Source organism: Perissodus microlepis, chromosome 15, assembly GCF_051167445.1.
Source record: "Perissodus microlepis isolate ML-2025 ecotype Zambia chromosome 15, ASM5116744v1, whole genome shotgun sequence".
Classification (NCBI taxonomy): domain Eukaryota; kingdom Metazoa; phylum Chordata; class Actinopteri; order Cichliformes; family Cichlidae; genus Perissodus; species Perissodus microlepis.
In genome coordinates this window covers 26,336,754-26,356,296 of record NC_140475.1, presented here as the reverse complement: position 1 = coordinate 26,356,296, position 19,543 = coordinate 26,336,754, and the positions used below count along the sequence as shown (strand labels likewise).

General features: G+C 40.3%; 2 protein-coding genes across 2 annotated transcripts; one reads left to right on the top strand and one right to left on the bottom strand.

The window, feature by feature from the left end:
- Positions 1 to 134: 134 nt before the first annotated feature.
- On the top strand, positions 135 to 17,608 carry LOC146372313 (uncharacterized). Its single transcript, XM_084953048.1, has 2 exons — positions 135 to 338; positions 17,443 to 17,608. Exons 1-2 carry the CDS (start codon positions 137 to 139, stop codon positions 17,535 to 17,537), a joined length of 297 nt encoding a protein of 98 aa, XP_084809174.1. The 5' UTR covers positions 135 to 136; the 3' UTR covers positions 17,538 to 17,608.
- On the bottom strand, positions 17,060 to 19,456 carry lyset (lysosomal enzyme trafficking factor). Its single transcript, XM_084953047.1, has 2 exons — positions 19,321 to 19,456; positions 17,060 to 18,453 (listed from the first exon to the last, which is right to left on the bottom strand). The coding sequence occupies exon 2, from the start codon at positions 18,443 to 18,445 to the stop codon at positions 18,074 to 18,076; it is 372 nt and encodes a 123-aa protein (XP_084809173.1). The 5' UTR covers positions 18,446 to 18,453; positions 19,321 to 19,456; the 3' UTR covers positions 17,060 to 18,073.
- Positions 19,457 to 19,543: the final 87 nt, after the last annotated feature.

Sequence of the window (19,543 nt, the reverse complement as noted above, 5' to 3'; positions counted from 1 at the left end):
CATCAGCAAAGTTTGACCCCTGAAACTTTAAAGCCCGTTATTGTAAACTATTACTAAGTTCCGGTGTGTAGATCGGAGTTACACATGACCAGGATTTTTTGATAAATAAATCATAAAGCGAACCTGAAGGTAGTAGATGAGATGGTCCGCGATGACGTCATCGAGGAAGATGGCGTCGCTGCGGACAGAGCTGAGGCTCAGAGATGGGCAGAGGCAGACGGTCAGCGTGCAGGTAGAAACACACCTTAGCTCTTTGATACGCGGAATCTCCGAGCTGAACCAGAACGTGTCGCAGCTGCTCAGCGAGCTTGTTGAGCGTGAAAAAGTATGCGCACAAGGTGAGCTACAAAAAACTACCTGTGAGCAGGCGTAACAGAAAGATAGCTAGATGTGCTGAACGAGCTTCTAGGCCTCTGCTTTATTACCTGCTAAACAAATCTAGCAGAGGGTATCAAAGGCACTGAGCCTGACTCGGAGTGATGCTGTGAGTACTTAGAGCAGGGGTGGGGAACTCCAGGCTTCAAGTCCCCGTGAAGCGGGAGTAATGAAATACATGTACCGGCGTTACATATTTAACATACAAAATATGAGTAACTGTATTCCGTTACAGTTGCCGTTTAAATAGGTGGTAATCAGAATACAGTTACTTTGTTGGAATAAATGGAATACACGGCGGTCATTTCCTGTTTCATATGCTAGGCTATCCCCTCTCCTTCTCCAATTTTGGTGATTAAATTCGAATTTGAATTGCTCAGATTGAATCTGAATTGTAACTTGAATAAATGCTTTTTAAAACTAAATTTGAATTAGCCTAATTTGAAATTTAATATATTGGTTTGAAAATGATTGTCACTAAATTGAAATTGAATGTTATATTTAGAAAATGAATTCATTTGCTTTGAAACTGTATTTTATCCTTTAAAAATGTAGCTCTCAAATAATTTCAGTTTCACTTCTCACCATTCAGTTTCATTTCTAAAATTCAATTTTAGTTCCAAAATTCAGTTTTTTTGGGACTTACATCCGGTTCCGGTGTTGTGCCAAAAAATGATTGTCTGCCAAAAACTGATTGCTCGTATTTAAACTGCTAAAGCCGCAATCAGTTTTTGGCAGTGACTTTTATATATATTTTATTTATGCAGTTAAAAGAATGTCTCGTTGACATTAAAAATGTCTTTTGTAAGAGTAAACTGGCCAAGAAGAAAGCAGAAATTGCAACAAATATTACAATCATTCTGTAAATATATTTTAAGTGGACAAAAAGGACCGGATTGGTTATAATGTAAGTACAATAACAGAGTTATAAAGATAGTTGAAAAACAGGTCATTTTTAAATTTTATATATAACCCCTTTGTAAACCATGTTCACCGAAGTCATCTTTACGTATGTTGGTAAATAATTAAAAAGACATAAAAAACACACGGAAACATTAGAAATCAGTTTTTGGCAGGCGATCACTTTTTGACACAACACCGGTTCCAGAGCAATCGAGCACAGGTTAATAGAACTACGTTTTACCAGTGGACCGAACGTGTTACTGTCAGGAATCTACAGCATCTTGAGCTGGAGCTGGATTAAGACTTCAGAAGTCTTTTTTTTTTTTCTTCTTTTTTCCTTTCCTTGATTAGGAAAAAAAAAGAAGTCATTTGTCATTTCGAATGACGAGCAGATAAACTTTTAGGTTAGTAATAAATGTATTACATGTATAAGAACAAGCGTCATGTTAACAAATAATAACAAACGTACAGTAACTTTTATGCTTATTGTAGCTGTTAGCTAAAAACGCTAATTTAGCGTAGTATGCCCTGGGTTCAGCTTTGACAAACAAATATGATTCCAAAGTTGTCGTTTTGTACCCTCTCACAGCCCTGTATGCTTGCAGAGACCACTACAGTAGGGAAACATGCAAATGAATGTCCAAACCATCGCATTTCAGGGCTCGCAAAATTTCTAAATCCCCGGTAGCCCTTTGGGCAGGCACTCTTTAATTTTTGGTAGCCCAAAATAAATTTAAGTAGCCCGAATAAAAAAGATTATTTTTATTGTATAATATTGTAAAGGAAACAAAACATCAATCAAAAAATTGTTAAAACACAAATTACAACAACTGTATAAACATTACAATCAACTCAAATATCTGATTCTAATTGAACAGATATTTCTCTGAACTTGTTAGAACTGTGTAGAACATGAATCAGTCTGTGTCAGATCCTGAATTTCCACTGAAGTCACGGATGAGAAAATGGCACTCGACGTTGAGGGCATAGCATCTCCTTTATCAGCTTTCTCTTCCTGTGCATTGCCCTCCATTTCACTGCTCTTTGTTCTTGTTGGGGTTTTATGATCCAGGTGTCTTGAACCTTTTCCAGAAAGCATCCAGAAATGAATCGACTTGTCAGGGCAAAAAGATTCAACTGTTTCCCCATTAATGGAGACTTGCATGCAGTCATTCAGTGTTTCAGGGTGTAGAGAGGTATGATGTGTTTTCTTCACTCGGTTCATGCAAGAAAATCCTCTCTCACAGATGGCTGTTGATGGACTAAGTGTCAGCATTAATTTCAACAGCAACAAGATATGAGAGAGGTGTTCTGGATTCTCAGAGAGGAGATCTCTCTACAAGCAATCTACTTTACTACCCCGGCTTTCTGCAAGCCACAATTTAAGATCCATCTGCTCTTGTGGAATTTTCTCTTTCTGTTCTGCATCTAGCAAACAGGCAAAATGTGTGACAAGATAATCCACCTCTTCATCCCCATAATTCGCCAACTCTTTTCTGGGGTAGGGAAGAGTGGAAGGGTCAAAAACCTTGAAACTAGAGAGAGGTTTTTCCACGCAGATTTTTAAATCTGTTGTCCATGTACTTGACTGTGTTGTCAATAATCTTCTGAATCTCTGCACCAAATGTGTCTCTGTCTGTGCCCTCACCTCTTCTAGTAGGTCGCTGACTTTTTGTTAGCTGAGTTCCACAGTAGCAAATGCTACCATCCTGGTTCGCTGTGAACTTTGTGTCCAAGGGTTTCTGATATTCTCCTGGTTTTGTTTTCAGGCTGAGTAAGCGTGATGTGGTGCTCTCAACTAACTGATTTGTTTAGGTGTGATGTTTAGGTTTTTTGGGTTTTTTTTTTTTAGGTTTTCATGCTGAAAATCAGTACAGCACTTGGATAAGATGGTACTGTAGTCCAACATGAAATGCAGGAAGTGAACAAATTTCTCAGTCTTCATCTTCTGCACCACCCCCTTAGCCTTGGCTGCATCCTCGGCTTTGACATCACTTCCTTCTGCCATGTTCTCCATATGAACAACAGTGGGAGTGTAATTTTTTTCCACAGCCTTCAGGCATCTCAGCCGGCTTGGAACCCACTGTGTGCTCTTCAGGCCATTGAAATGTGGCAGCTTCTCATTTAGCAGTTCACTTATTTCTGTCAGCTCTCTTCGCTTCTTTGGGGAATAGTAGTACACCTTTAAGATGGTTTTCAGTGTAACTTCAAATTTTACCAGGCAGTCACAGCTTTTCACGCTACCCAGCACAGCTAGCTCTAGTTTGTGTGCCACACAGTGGATTGTTATGATGTGGGGTATCCTCTGTTTCAGTCTCCCAGCTACTCCTGTTTTCTCACCCATCATCACTGCAGCACCATCAACATTTGCACACACTACTTTCTTTTTCCACGTGTCTTCTCTGATACCCAATGGTGTTCACTGCTTCATCAATAGCCTCTAAAATACCTGCAGCATTTGTACTCTTGACTGGCTGAAATTTGATCATGTATGTAGCTATGTCACCATTATCTCTCACATACCTGACATGAACCAACTCCTGTTCTATTATACCAGTGTCTGTACTGCCATCTGCAAGAATGGATGAGAACCTGCTTTCTTGAATTTCCTTTTTATTCTGGTCTCTTGAAGTTTGTGCTACTGCTCCAATAAACTCTCTGCAAGCATGGTCATTGAGGTAAGTGGAACCAAGATCTAGGCCATTTGCTTTTTGAAGTTTGCAAAGACTGCTAAATTTTGCCAATGGTAGTTCACTCTTTACCACATAGTACGCAGTTCTAAACAGCTTTTTCAGGACTTCTTGTTGTGCTTGGTTTATTTTTAGCATGTTTTTTGCAATGGGTGTTTGTTCTGGGAAAGATGCTGCAGACTGAGCACCAATGCATTTCTTGTGATGCAGAAATTTCTCATGGGTTCTGATGGGGTCTTTCCTAAAATTACTGGTCCCAACACACCCAGCAGAACATCATGTTATTCACCTTGTCATATTCCAGCCACAGAAATTCTTTTGTCCATGAAACCAAAAAACTGCGCTTTCTTTTTGCCTCGTTGTCTGATTTGTCGTAACTTTTCCGCTTTGTGGTAGGCCTTTCTTTGCCTGTCCTTTCTTCATCCTGACCTGTCTTTTTTGGTTCAGCAGAACTAAAATACCTGCGTAAATCCATCTGTTTTTACACATGCCAGTGATTTTTTTTTTTAATTCTCTGCGCAATCAACCTCTAGCACGTTTAAGCTTGCTGCGGGAGATTTCACTTGCCACATTTGAAGAGTAAGCTAGTGAGTGATGTTGTGTCCTGTCTGACTATACAATATTGCACCACTAGAGGGTGGTGTCATGAAACAAGAGTAAAGTGCAGTCGGGAAATTGTAGAGTTAGAATATAGTTAAGATGGCTAACTGATAACTCGATGTGTCTCCCTGTTACCTCTACGATGTAACGTTATGTGCTGCATTCATTAAAGAGCACTGTTCTTTGATGAGGACTGGTTTATTACCTGTCGCTGCTATAAATGATAAGAGGATTGCAGAGGAATTGATGCGCAATTAATCGTCACTCACCAATCAGTACTGCCACTCTCTATACACAGTGTGCGCGATTGCAAAGTGAACCTGAAGGTAAAAAACAAGCGCAAATTCAAACGCGATTTCAATACGTCACATATTGACAGAGGCTCATCAATGCCAATGACATAATTACTCAGCTACATTTGCTAAAGAAAGCAAAGGCATTGACATATATTTTTACTTCCTATGATATCCCGACGGGCAGGGCTGAGATAGATTTTGGTAGCCCGACTGGATTTTAGGTTTATTTATGTCTTACATACCATCCCAACTCCTTAGGTAACTTAATAACTTCAGCTAAAGTGAATAGGTAGTCTAATTCATTAGTGCAGCATTACTGGATCACCTCTGTTTGAAGTGATATGATATGTGACTATCACTGTGTTTAACTGCCATAATAATTCTTAGGTTACTGAGTGCATGCTTAATTTGTTTTTGTTTTTAAACAAGTTGTTGGGTCACCAAGGCACCTCAGGTGTTTTGTGCCAGAAGTGGAGTGTCCACTGTAGACTGAAGATACTGAATCTCTATGTCTTGCCATTGATCCCTCTTGTGCCTTCACCTAGACAACAGACATTTACTTGACCATACTCTCACATCCTCTGTACCCTACATCACCATCCCTGACAGTCGTAGCTTGGCCCATCAGAGGGTGAAATTATAAGAATGTGTTGTCTGTGAAGGTTCTCAGTCATCCAGGTCATCGTAGTCAAAGGAGCTTGCAAAGAAAAGCGTCTGGACTTCTTTAAGTTTACTTGAAGACGTTTCACCTCTCATCCGAGAAGCTTCTTCAATTCTAAGGTCAAATGGTGGAGAGTCCCAGATATAAACCTAGTGGGAGTATCCCCCCACAGAGGGACAAAAGGACCCCCTGATGATCTTCTAATCGCCTGAGCCAAGGTGTGAAACTGGGTGTGGGTCCCAATCAGCCAGAGTTTCGGGTGTGTTCATTGTGAAACCTGGCCCCACCTTATCATGCGAATTCCTGAGGTCAGATGGCCCAGGATGTGAGTGGGCGTTAAGGCGTCTGGGAAGGGATCTCAAAACTGGATTATAGATGGCAGAGAGTTGGTGTCGTAAACCCCCGCCTCTGTTCAAAGATGGTCGCTCACAGTGGACATAGATGGCTTCTTTCACTCCTCTTTCAAACCATCTGTCCTCTCTGTCCAAAATGTGAACATTGGCATCCTCGAAAGAGTGTCCTTTATCCTTAAGATGCAGATGGACTGCTGAGTCTTGTCCTGTGGAGGTGGCTCTTCTGTGTTGTGCCATGCGCTTGTGAAGTGGCTGTTTGGTCTCTCCAATGTAGAGGTCTGGGCATTCCTCGCTGCACTGTACAGCATACACCACATTGTTAAGTCTGTGTTTTGGCGTTTTGTCTTTCGGGTGAACCAGTTTTTGTCTGAGCGTGTTGCTGGGTCTGAAATGCACCGGGATGTCATGCTTGGAGAAAACTCTCCTAAGTTTTTCTGATACACCGGCTACATAGGGGATGACAATGTTGTTGCGTCTGTCCTTCTTATCCTCCCTCGTTGGTGTCTGGTCTTCAGAAAAGAAGAACCTAAAAGAACCTCTCCTAGTTTTAATGGCACTTTGGATTTCCTTACTTTCTGTTCCACTCCCAACCCCAAATAGATGCTGACACAGTAACATAGAAGAGGGAAGGAAGTAGGGCTGGGCGACATGGCCTAAAATCCATATCGCGGTATAATTTGAAGCACGTGCGGTAACGATATATATCGCGATATGTTCTTTTCTTCTGTATAACGTATTTTCCACACTATAAGGCTCACTTAAAATCCTTTAATTTTCTCAAAAATCGAGAGTGTGCCTTATGTATGAATTCTTGTTGTGCTTACTGACCTCGAATCGATTTGGGCGTGCAGAAATCTGTTAAAAAATGTTTTAGTACAACTTTGGTAAGCCACACTGCTTGATGGATTGTCAGAGCATTACGGCTGCCATAGTGAGGAGCTTCGCGGAGTAATCTGGATCCAAAACTTCGTCCGCTTCAGGTCCCAAAGTCAAACGAACACTGAGAGTTAAAAACGGTCTAAATTCTTTCATCTTTAATAAAATGATCAGCGTTGCTGCTTTACCAGGTGTAACAATTAAGTTTAACATCCAGGCATCCATGAAAACAGAATTTATTAAATTTAACGGAGTTACAAGTTAACAGGAAGTTAGCTCGCTAGTTCCACCTAAATATGACATAAGACATAAATAAACCTAAAATACAATGGTTTGGACATTCATTTGCGTGTTCCCCTACTGTAGGGGTCTCTGCAAGCATACGGGACTCTGAGAGGGTACAAGATGAAAACTTTGGAATTCTACTAGAAACAGTTGATCAGATTTGTTTGTCAAAGCTGAACCCAGGGCAAACTACACTAAATTAGCATTTTTAGCTAACAGCTACAATAGAGATTGACAGACCACGTGACTTTCGTGCATTGCATGCCGGGAACTCGTGGCAAAACAATCCAAGTACCGCATCAAATGCAAGCATTTGCAGCACCGCAAAACGTTCATTCTCCGGTTCCAATACCTTCTTGCTTTTTCTTTGCCCCCCAAAAAAGGTATGTACAAAACGAAGGAGAACAATGCCGGTCCGTACAAAGACAGACTTGATGAAAAGTCAAAGAAAAGATACGAGGAAAAAATCAAAGGAGTGAAAGGGTTAGACCCTTACGAGCACACAGAGTGGACAAAAGACGTTAGCGTGCTGCCCAACTTTCACCACGCTCATATTTCTAATTATACGGTTCTTGGAGTGAGTGCATACACTCATGAAGTTTTTAGTAACTTCAGGTCACTGCAACAAGCCCAGGTACAGTTTACCGACGGATGGGTACAGGACCTTGAAATGCACCGTGTAGAACGAATACCATCGTACCTATCATAAGTTTACCAGTCTCACAAATCATCTTCATAAATACACATTTGTTAACAGTTTATTAATAGGACCTTTGAGCCCAACGGTAATTAATTAGTAGTGGAAATAATTTCTGGTATACGTTACAGAAATGTAGCAGTGACAATAATATTGTATGCTGTAATCCTACTGTGCAATTAGTGATACAAAAAACAGTTTCATCCTGTGAATAAAAGTATATGTTTTTGTCAATGTACCATGGTAATAACAGAAGCGAAACGCAATATTGTGTCAGGACAATTCACTATTTATGCACAATAAACAAAGGAGCATAGCGCGACAATTTCTGTTCAGCGCCAGACTTGCTTGTAACCTACATCACCAATTATGTTAAGAAAAATGACGTATTAACTACAACAGAAGACTGACCTTTGTGGAAATGCTTGGAGCAGATTAACATGTGAGCCGGAGTGTTCTGGGACGTTATATTTGGTCTTCGAATGGCTGCAATCCAGGCCATCCGTCGGCTCTTTGTTACTTCGGAAACATGACTTGAACAATTTCTCTTCAACGACGTAATCCGATAACAACCGATCTCTTTACCCGTCGGCTTCCCGTGGCTGTCATGCGACTGGCTATTGCAGTTAATAATACAACAGCTTCTTGCCATTTTTTGTTTCTTTTTATCGCTGTGTAACTGATTTCAATTGAAAGCCTGTGTGCGCTAGTACCTCTTGCCACGAGTTCCCAGAATCCTTTGTGGTTTTACCCCTGAATGACGTCACATTTTCAATCTCTATAAGCATTAAAGTTACTGTAGGACTATCATTTGTTAACATGACGCTTGTTTATATACATGTAATACATTTATTACCAACCTGAGAGTTTATCCGCTGGTCATTTGACATGATGAATGACTTCTGAAGTCTTAATCCAGCTTCAGCTCAAGATGCTGTAGATTCCCGTTAGTAACACTTTCGGTCCCCTGGTAAAATGTAGTTCTATTAATCTGCTCTCGATTACTCTGGAACCAGAACCGGTCCCAAAAAACTGAATTTTGGAACTGAAATTGAATTGTAGAACTATAACTGAATGGTGAGAAGTGAAACTGAAATTATTCGAGAGCTGCATTTTTAAAGGATAAAATACAGTTTCAAGGCAAATTAATTCATTTTAAAATATAAAATTCTGTTTCAATTTAGGTGACGTTCATTTTCAAACCAAAACACTGAATTTCTAATTAGGCTAATTCAAATTCAGTTTTAAAAAGCATTTATTCAAGTTACAATCCAGATTCAATCTTTGCAATTCAAATTTAAATTATTCAAATACCATTTCTGATGGCACAAAGTTCTACCCATAATGTAGTCATATATTGCTTGGCTGAGAGCGGCCGGCCCACGTTCGAGTACGACAAGCGGCCCTTCTTTAAATTTAGTTTTTTAAAAATTTTTTTTACTCAATTTCTATCTGGGATTAATGCAGTTTCTCTGATTCTAATTGCTGGAAACCCAAACAAAACACGTAATTAGAGGCTGTAATGTAAGGGTCCTGTTAATGTTGGTGGCGTCATTTACATAATGGACCCAGAGCCAGCAGTCCACAGGCAGGAATGCATTTCCGACACCACTTCATAAGAAGAATGTAATGTGCGAAACTTCAGTATGTACTATTGCTGTGTGATTTTTGTTACTATTAATGAAGGATACTCTCCACCGAGCTAACATTGTTAGCTGGTGTTAGGTGTGGTTAGTTCACTGCAGACTGTTAGGCCGTTTCTCAATACAGTGGTCCCTCGTATTTCGTGGAAGTTACATTCTAAAAATAACCTGAGACAGGTGAAATCCGTGAAGTAGCCAACTTCATTTTTTACAATTATTATAGATGTCTTAAGGCAGGGGTGTCAAACTCAAATACACAGTGGGCCAAAATTCAAAACTGGAACAAAGTCGCGGGCTAACATTAATATTTATTGAAAAAAAAATCTTCCTCCAGATATAAGAATGAATCTTTTCTTATGGACTCAAACAAGTTTTGCTGAAAACTCAATGTAGAACAAGCAAAGCTTAATACTAAACTATATATAACTTATATAAACATATATATAACTTAATATTGCACACATGCAAAACCGAAATTCCACTTAAATAACACATCAGTGGAATTCATTTCTTAAATAAAAATTGTATTTGCAGCCTTCTGAATTAAATTTTAACAGTAAACTTTTTCCACAGGCTAATAGTAAATATAAAAATAAAAAATAAAATAAAGCAATTAAATAATAAAAGTATCATTGAACGTGAAACTATTCAAGCCCATGTCTGGGAGTAGTAAGAAAATGTGCACAAAAATTTTTAATTATAGCTAAATTTGCTGCACACTGATCTACTCTGATGTGTCTAAGCCAGATACCTGGCATCTAATCTTGGATGCTACATCCTCAATTTCTGGGCTCAGGCTCTGAGCTGAGGATATCCTCAGGATCGAGTGAAGGTGTTCATCGGTCAGACACTGTGTCAGGGATCATACTTTGACTTCAGCGTGTGAAGTTCAATCAGCTCCATTTGGAAGTTTGTTGGTGCGTTTGCCACCATCTTGATGCATGCAAAAGGATTACTGAGCAGTTCAAATTGACATTTCTGGGCATCAGAGTCGGCAAATCGCTGGGTAAACTCAGCACTGAGTACACAGTTTTTCAGCAAACTGTGCACATGGGAGCACAGCAGTAGAGATCTGCATGTTCATCGTGTGGCAGCAGGGAAAATGGTCCAGGTTTCCTTGTAGCATCTGATTCTGCCACAGGCACAATTTAGTTTTAAAAGCCCTCACTGCAGTGTACATGTGATGATACACCCCCGTCCCTGAAGCTGTAGGTTCAGCGCATCGAGATGGTTTGTGATGTCACACATAAAGGCCAGCTCACACAGAAACTCTTGCTTCCTGAGCTCAGCGGTGTCTTGCCCTTTGCTTTCCAGAAACTGAAATATTTCCTCACGTAGCTCGAAAACCTGTTCAGTACTTTTCCTCGACGTAACCATCTCACCTCTGTGTGATACGGCATGTCTGCGTATTCCGAACCACACTCCTCAAAAAAAGATTTGAACTGGTGCTGATTCAGACTTTTGGCTCTCATAAAGTTAACTACTCGTGTTACTGCGGTCATAACATAATCCATCTTTAGGGCTGTGCCACAATGCGATTCTTGATGTTTGATGCAGTTAGTGCTGGGCGATATGGAAAAAATATTTATCACGATATGAATTATTTTATATCACGATAATGATATATATATAACGATATACCACCTGACCTGTGGTCATCTGGAAAGTACGCTGTCTGTGAACAGCGAGCGCAGAGGGTGGAGTCTTTGTTAATGAAATGGATGGTTACGCTCATGTAGGGCTGCGTATCTCTGCTCGTCCATAGGTCAGTCGTCAAGGCATATTGCACAACACTGCAAACATCCTTCTCTACTTTGGCCCGGCATGCGTCATATAAGTGAGGCAACTCAACTTTCCTGAAGTGCTTACGACCGAGCATAACATACCTCGGATGAAGGACTTTGACGAGGTCACGAAAGCTGTCCTTCTCAACTACATAAACAGGGGCCATGCCTTTACAAATGAATAGAATAGAATAGAATAGCCTTTATTGTCATTGTACAGAGTACAACGAAATTGGAGTGCCACTCCCTTGGTGCAAGATTCAATAATAAATATAAATGTAAAATATAAAAAGTACAATAAAACAATCGCAAGTACTCAAACAATAGTAAGTACGATATATACAGGATAGCAGCATTAATATAATGACAGTATGAATAGCAGCATAATATAATGGCAGTGACGGTATGGTATAGCTAAGCAGGTTCAATTGTTTTTGTGCTTATTTACTACGGTGATAGCTCTGGGTAAGAAGCTATCCCTGAATCTGTTTGTCCTGGTTTTATGTGACCTGTACCGTCGGCCTGATGGTAATAGTTCAAACAGTTGATTGCTGGGGTGAGAGTAGTCCTTGATGATATTGCCAGCTCTGCTGAGGTACCGAGAGTTTGCAGTGACCTCCAGGCTGGGCAGAGAGCAGCCAGTGATCTTCTGGGCTGTGTTGATGACCCTCTGCAGTACTTTCCTGTCCGCAGCTGAGCACCCTGCATACCATGTTGTTATGCCGTACGTTAGGATGCTCTCTATGGTGGCTCTGTAAAATGTCACCAGCAGCCTCTCCTCCAGGTTGTTCCTCCTGAGCACTCTCAGAAAGTGGAGACGCTGCTGGGCCTTTTTTACCACCGCCATGGTATTTGCAGTCCAGGAGAGGTCATCAGAGATCTGCACGCCGAGAAACCTCATGGAGTGTACCCTCTCCACACAGTTCCCGTGAATGTAAAGTGGGGCCGGGTCTGCTCTGCCCTTCCTGAAGTCCAAGATAAGTTCTTTAGTTTTCGTGGTGTTCAGTTGGAGGTTGTTAACTGAACACCACTCAGTCAGTCTGTTGACCTCAAATGTAACGCGAGATGGCTCCTGTGGTTTGTTTACGGCGCTGGGACGTTTTCTCATAAGAGCCTTGTATGAAAGACTGCTGTATCTTCGGCTGGCTATAGTTTTTCTTTTCCCAACTTGCTGCAAAGAAACAGCATGTGCATCAAATAAACTATTTCCAACAGTGTAATTTGAGTTCTAAGCATCCCAGAAATGATACAGAAAAGCATAAAGTCAAACATAACTTTTAAAAACACCAGCATAGGCTTATAAGGCCCTGAAGGTAAAAAACGAAAATTTCTGCGAAAATGACGTCACTTCTGGTTTCGGGCAGGTAATGGCGGACAAGCAATAGTTCGCGCTGACCAACAACAACACTTCCAACATAGGAAGTGTTATGAACAGCTGATCGGATCGGCAAAGTGTGATTCTGGAATATTATGTTTTTGTTGCTGCAAGTGCTTTTTATGCAATTTTTGCAAAGCTATATGTGGAAAGAAACCGTGACCTAGGACAAGCTGATGGCATAAGATGTAAGTACAACTCCTCCAGTTTTCTATGCAAAAAAAAAAATTATTGCGCTAGCTTACATGGTTCCAGTTCTACAGGGATTTAAAAATAATTAGGCAAAACGGAGCGTGCCCACTCCGACCGGTTTTAAAGGGTTAATGATATATTTTATGTCATAATTTATAAAATTAGGTTAGAAACGATAGAAGACAAATGGCACGATAGACACTTTTCTATCGTCCACACGATATATATCATCATATCGCCCAGCACTAGATGCAGTGATAAACATTTAGCTTACCTGCACAGTTCTCCGCTCGCATCTTCTCCCGTACCCTGCCCACCAGTCCACTCCTTTGACTCCACATCGCTGGTGCACCATCTGTCATTAACCCCACAAGGTTTTCCCATGGCAACTTCATTTCAGTTACACATTTGGAAACCTCTTCAAATATTTCCTTCCCTGTGGTTGTGCCATGCATTGATTTTAATCCTAGAAGTTCCTCCATAATACAGAGATTTGAGTCCACCCCACGGATGAAGACTGAAAGCTGGGCAGTATCAGAGGCGTCACTGCTCTCGTCCACAGCGAGAGAGAATGCAACGAAATGGTTTTCCCTTCTCCATCAGCTGGTTATATAGATTGGTGGCAAGTTCACGTGTGCGATCAGCTACTGTGTTTTTGCTCAGGCTCACATTTGAAAATGTTTGCTTTTTTCTCTGGGCACACAAGGTCACAAACTTTCATCGTACGCCTTTTCACAAACTCTCCCTCATTGAAGGGCCGGGCTGATTTTGCGATCTCTGCTACCACAATAAAACTAGCCTTTACAGCAGCCTCACTTTGTGATATGGCTTTTTTGAACATAGTCTGTTTTCAAACAAAACTTCTTTTCATCTCTTCTGTTTTCCGACGCCTTTGAATCATGTCCAGGTTCTTGTACTTGTCTTGGTGTGTCGTTTCATAGTGTCGTCTAATGTACTCCTTGGTTATAGCCACATTAGCTCCACATACAAGACAAATAGGTCAGTCTTTTACATAGGTAAACAGATATTCTGTCTCCCACCTGTTCAGAAAGCTCCTGTTTTCTGCCTTTCTTTTTGCCATTTTGGGAGAGGTAGCACGGAAGTATTCGCACAGTTGCTATGACTACAGTCAACATGTCTTAAGGCTTTTAAACCCCTCACTACACACTTTGTGAACATTTTCACACTTTTCTCTCTTGTTTAAACACTCTCAAAACCTCTCAAACCTTCGTAGAAAAATAAGTCCCGTATTACAGAATGAAACCAAAGACCAAGCCCTGTTTTCAGGTCCAGAACATGGGAATAGAGCACCTGCGAGAAAATTCACAATTAATGAATCAATGTATGGAAGTGGAGGCAGTGGAAGCAAGAAGAATGAGTTGAGTAAAGTACTTATCTGACGTCTACCCGGATGATTGAGCATGCATCAAGATACTTATCTGACGGTTTTGTTTCGCTTAATAAGCCTTATAATTCGGTGGAGAGGGTGCGCCTTATGGTCCAAAAAACACGGTAACTTCTACCTTCCTTTAGAAGTCCAACTTTTTGTGCAGTGGTTTCTTCCCCTGCCTTTTGGGTGCTACGCAGGTGACTTTGCAAAATGTTTCCTCGACAAACACAATGCGCTGTTAAACCCCCCCCCCCAAAAAAAACATGCAAAATTGCATACAAAAAAAATCCTCGAAACAGCGAGGCCGCGAAAAGTGAACAGAGTTATAGCAAGGGACCACTGTACTCAGGTATGCGAGTCCAGACTCTCAAGGAAGCCCAAACTTCCCAAGAACGCAGCGTGATTGTTCTATGGCATTGTATGGCAATGTACGTGATGGCATCACAGCTCTGGAGTTTTTACTGCCATTCCCTCTTAATTTAAGTTTGAGTAATATTTGCAATGGAAATTATACATGACATAAAAAAAAATTGCACACAATGTAGTAGATTTCTTTAAGAAAAAAAGATAATTTAAAAATTATCTTAAGCACTTTGCAAAATTTGCTTTTAAATATCATCTGTTTCACAATGTCTAATAAGCTTCATACAGTTAACCACACTACATGACTAAAACACAAGCTTAATCTCCCTGAATAAACATAGTACACATGTATGCCTGAATAAAAACAAACAAGTGAGATGTTAGAACGCTTTTATTTTTATTTTAGTAAATATTCAAACTTAAAATAAACAGCTGGAGTTTGGAAGAGACTTGAACAAATATTTAAAATATAATCTGATCATTTTTGGAGCAGCCTTCAGGATCTCCACATATTAACATGCTTTTTTTAGACTTGATGGATAGCTTTAACAACCTGCTAGCTACAAATAATCATTTGCAATTCCACATGATTATTAACAGACAAAAAGAAAACATATTAATGATACAGAAATAGTTTTCTATACAAGATCACTGCAAAAAAGTGCAGCCTTACCTGATGTCCACCATACTGTTACTCATTTTATATTAAGATTTAAAAATCTAGTTGGTATTGCTATAGCAAGTAGCGTTCAGTAATAGTAATATAACACAGCAATAGTACATTCATGTAGCTGTAAAACCCATGACGATATATTAAGTATTCCAAAGTATTCAGAATACATTACTGTCATTGAGTAACTTAACAGATTACGTTACAAAATACATTTTGGGTAGGGGTGGGTTTTGATCATTGCTTTCTCGATTAAAATCGATTGTAGCTTGGATAACGTGATATCGATTCATTAAAATCCTGAATCGATTTGTAAATATACATTTATTTTGCCCGAAACGCCAGAATCTCAGTTTAAACCTCACAAAATTTCAACAACCACCAAACAGCTAAAACAGTAAATTAGGGCAGGTAAACAGATTCTGCACAAAGATGTAAACATGCACTGTCGGCTGCTGTTTTCTTTCCTTTTACTTACTTCTGAAAAGAAAGCCCAATTTCTGTGTTCAATAGGCTACTGAACTTTGTAAAAATTATGCAAAATTGCAAAACGCTTAGCTGTGTCTCTAATAAAACCTCTGTAACTTTGCTCTGCTTCACTTCAGCAGTATCAGGTAATGTTCATATGTTAATTAATGATATTCTTTCATTTTTGATCTACTGCAGAATAGTTAAGGTCATCTGCTATAAAATCCCAGGCAAGGAAAATCACCTTCATGTTTTTCTGTGTTTTATCCTCAGTTACTTTGACACAAAGGCATCTGCTGTGATGCTTACACCTTTGATAAAGTCTCACAAGTGTCAGCGTTCTTTTTATAGATATAAAAATATGGAAATGTACTGATATGTGATAAGAATTATAATATTTCTGATTGTCTGAAGCAAAATTTCCCCGATTCAAATCAAATCAAATCGTGGATCGATTCAATTCAAGACCTTGTGAATCGGAATCGAATCAATTCTAGAAATCAGTGACGATACCCAGCCCTAATTTTCGGCCATGTATTCTGTAATGTGTAGTGGAATACATTTTAAAAATAACCTTCCTAACACTGCCGGTTTTCGACATCACCCTGGGTCAACACACCTGAATCACATGATTAGTTCATTACCAGCCCTCTGGAGAACTTCAAGAGATTTTGAGTACCTCATACCTCCTATTCCAAATCTGTTTGCCTACCAATATAAAAGGAAGGTAAATAGGAGAATTGCTAAGGACTTAAGATAAGAAAAGAGAAGAGTGACCCCTGAGAATTGGTAACTTCATACAATTGGAATGGCTTTACACTCATCTCTCATTAACGATATGACGTAAGATGTTTGCCATGTTGAAACTACAATGTGCTGGAGAAGGACTACAAAACACATCTTAGTTCATAACGTGTTCTAACCCTGTTGTTGAACAGCCTGTAAAAATATCCTTCATTACAAAGGCTGGAATTTTAAAGGAGGAGGAACATTTAGGGTCAGATTTACTGATGTCTGCAGAGCGCAAAGACTTCTTTCTGTTAAAAATCTGCTGTATGTATTAAAGATGCTCAGAGTCAGATTGTGGTTGAAAGTTGTGAACAGGAGGATCTTTGGACTTATGCATATGTATTTGTAAGCCTTTCACTTTCAACAGAAGAGTATTTAAACAAGTCACACAATTCTGAGCACATTGTTTACTGCAAATTGCACAACCTTAACACGGAAAAAATTGCCCTGCAAGACACTTCCAAAAATTGAAGCGTCTCGCTGTTTTCAGAGACAAACATTGAACCTGAGCTCACACTGGCTTATTTTGGTTAGCACTACAAAGGAGAGCCAACACTTCAGACAGTGGTGCTTAGACAACAACCTCATCCTGAACATCCACAATCTGATCCGGAGTTTGTGCTGATGATTAATGACACAAACACGGATCTACGTACAGCTGGTTTGTTTTATTCTCAGAAAAAAAATACAAAAAAAAAAATGTTTAAAACATAATTGTACCAGTACACACCTGAGCACTGACCTCTGTCTGTGTCCTTTTGTCAATGTTTGTTTTCACTTCATAAAGGTTCATTTAAAAAAATAAATAAATAAATAAATATGAGCACTGATGAATGTCAGTGCTAAACACCTGTAGCACCTGTCTCACCTGATCAATCAATCAGAATCACTAACTGTGATATTGTCACTGAAGACTTATTGTTGGTGGATTGAGCGCTTTGATTGGTGAATTGGCAGGATGCTGGTTACTGCAGGTGTCTGATGCTCCAGGTTCAATGTAGAATCATCACCTGTCTGTTTCACCTGTCACAGATGAGGACGAAGAAGACAGCAGTGAAGAAGACGAGAAAGCTGAGGAAGAAGAGAACTGTGAAGTGCATCCTCCCTCAAAAAGATCACGAACCTGAAACACCTGAGAACACTTTCACATTGATTTTTCTTTTTTAAATTGACGACACAATAAAGATGTCAAGGTAAACAGTGTTTCATGTGACTCATTAAATAGAGAAAAGTACCACATTTCGGAGGAATCCTGCTCACTGATTGGCTGTCAGCTGTGAGGGTTTTCAGTTAACCTTAACCTAAATAATGTATCGGTAACCATGGCAACATCACTGCATTGTCAGTAAACAAATAACTAATGAAAATAAAGTCACTCACAGCCAGGCAACAAATCACAACACAGGGTTCACCATGATGTCACAACAGTAAAAAAAAAAAAAAAAAAAAAAAAAGAGGGAAAAAGACTGGTTGCCACTGGTGGGAGGGGCTTTTTCACAGGGTGCTGTGAGTCTGTACTGAGAGCAGCAGAACTTCCTGTCAGGCCGCAATCAGGGCAAAACTTGTAGGAGTGTTTAAAAGGCACACAGGAAATGACATCACAAACTAGTCCTGCTGTCATCCCACCCCTCATCACGTGGGAGGCTCTCTGATTGGTCGTCCCCTACGTGTCGATGAGCGATCCTGCTGCCCTGTGATTGGCCAGTTTGGCGGCATGGCGGCGGCTGTACAGAAGGGCGATACAGACAGGAAGCACACAGTATCCAACAGCGTGGGGGTCCGCCCTTGTGCACGAGAACAAGAAGAGGAAGAGCTGCAAGTATGGCAGCAGGAAGATCAATGCCCACATCCACGCAGGAAGTGGTGACCCATGGACAGTGATAGCGGGAGGTGGAGCCGATGGGCTGGTACCTGCTCTCTGCACACGTTCCAAACTAAAGCTGTGGACCTCAAAGATGTAGTATGCTGCCATGACGCTGAGCAGCAAGTAGAAAGCCACACCCACCCATCCCATCCTCTGACGGAAGTTCATCATCCTCCATACTGCGGAAGAAACAGATTAAAAATCAAAACAGGATCAACATTCATCAGTGCTCTTATATCCAGTAACAGGTCAGAGGTCATTACATCATCCAAAAGAGCAAATCAACAATCAATATTAGGATCAATGAAATAACTACTCCATCAGTGCTGAGATAAACAATCTCTGCCCAAGTCAATTTCAATTCCATCTGATTTAAATCTAAGAAACAGTTTAAAACCTGCAGTCTCCAGTGACAATGTTCAGCTCCCACCTTACTCAATTCACTTTTCATCTAATCCAGGTGTGGAGAACTCCAGCCTCAAGAGCCAGTGTCATTTAGGTTTTAGATATTACCCTGGGTCAACACACCTGAAATAAATGATTAGTTCATTACCACGACTCTGGAGAACTTCAAGAAATAAAGAGGAGGTAGTTTAGCCATTTAAATCAGCTCTCTTGGATCAATGACACATAAAACCTGAAGGACACCGGCCCTCGAGGACTGGAGTTCCCCCACCCCCGATCCAATTCAAAGTATGCCAACATGTAGCTCCGTACACTAATTTACTTTAACAGAGAGCTGTGGTTTCTGTACCAGACTATTCATTTTTCTCTAATCCAAACTGTGCTAGCATGTAGCTCTGCGTCTTTGTTCTGATTTATTTCAACTTAGCGCTGTGAGCTTTGTACCAGACTCCATTCATTTTTTATCTGATTTAACGTCTGCTAATAGCTGTGTGTCTTTGGCCCTGTTTCCTGCTGCCATAGATGCTCGCACGGCTTCCCTGTAGATGACGACCACGACACACTGAGCTGCTTCCTGCCGGCCTCCATCTTCCTCTCTGCCTGTTAGCATCCTGTTAGCCTGTTAGCTCATGTTTTCTTACCTTCCTTCGCGCTGATATTTCAAATTAAAATCCAGCTGCAGGATCGTGTTTTGATCGCTGTTGTTCCCGTGAAGTCTCGTCTCTCTCTTCCGGGTAAGTCACCTGATGCCAAAGGATTACGTCATGTGTTACACAGTGCCGCCTGCTGTTTAAATCAGAATCAGAATCAGAATACTTTATTGATCCCTGGGGGAAATTATTTTTTTTGTTACAGTGCTCCATT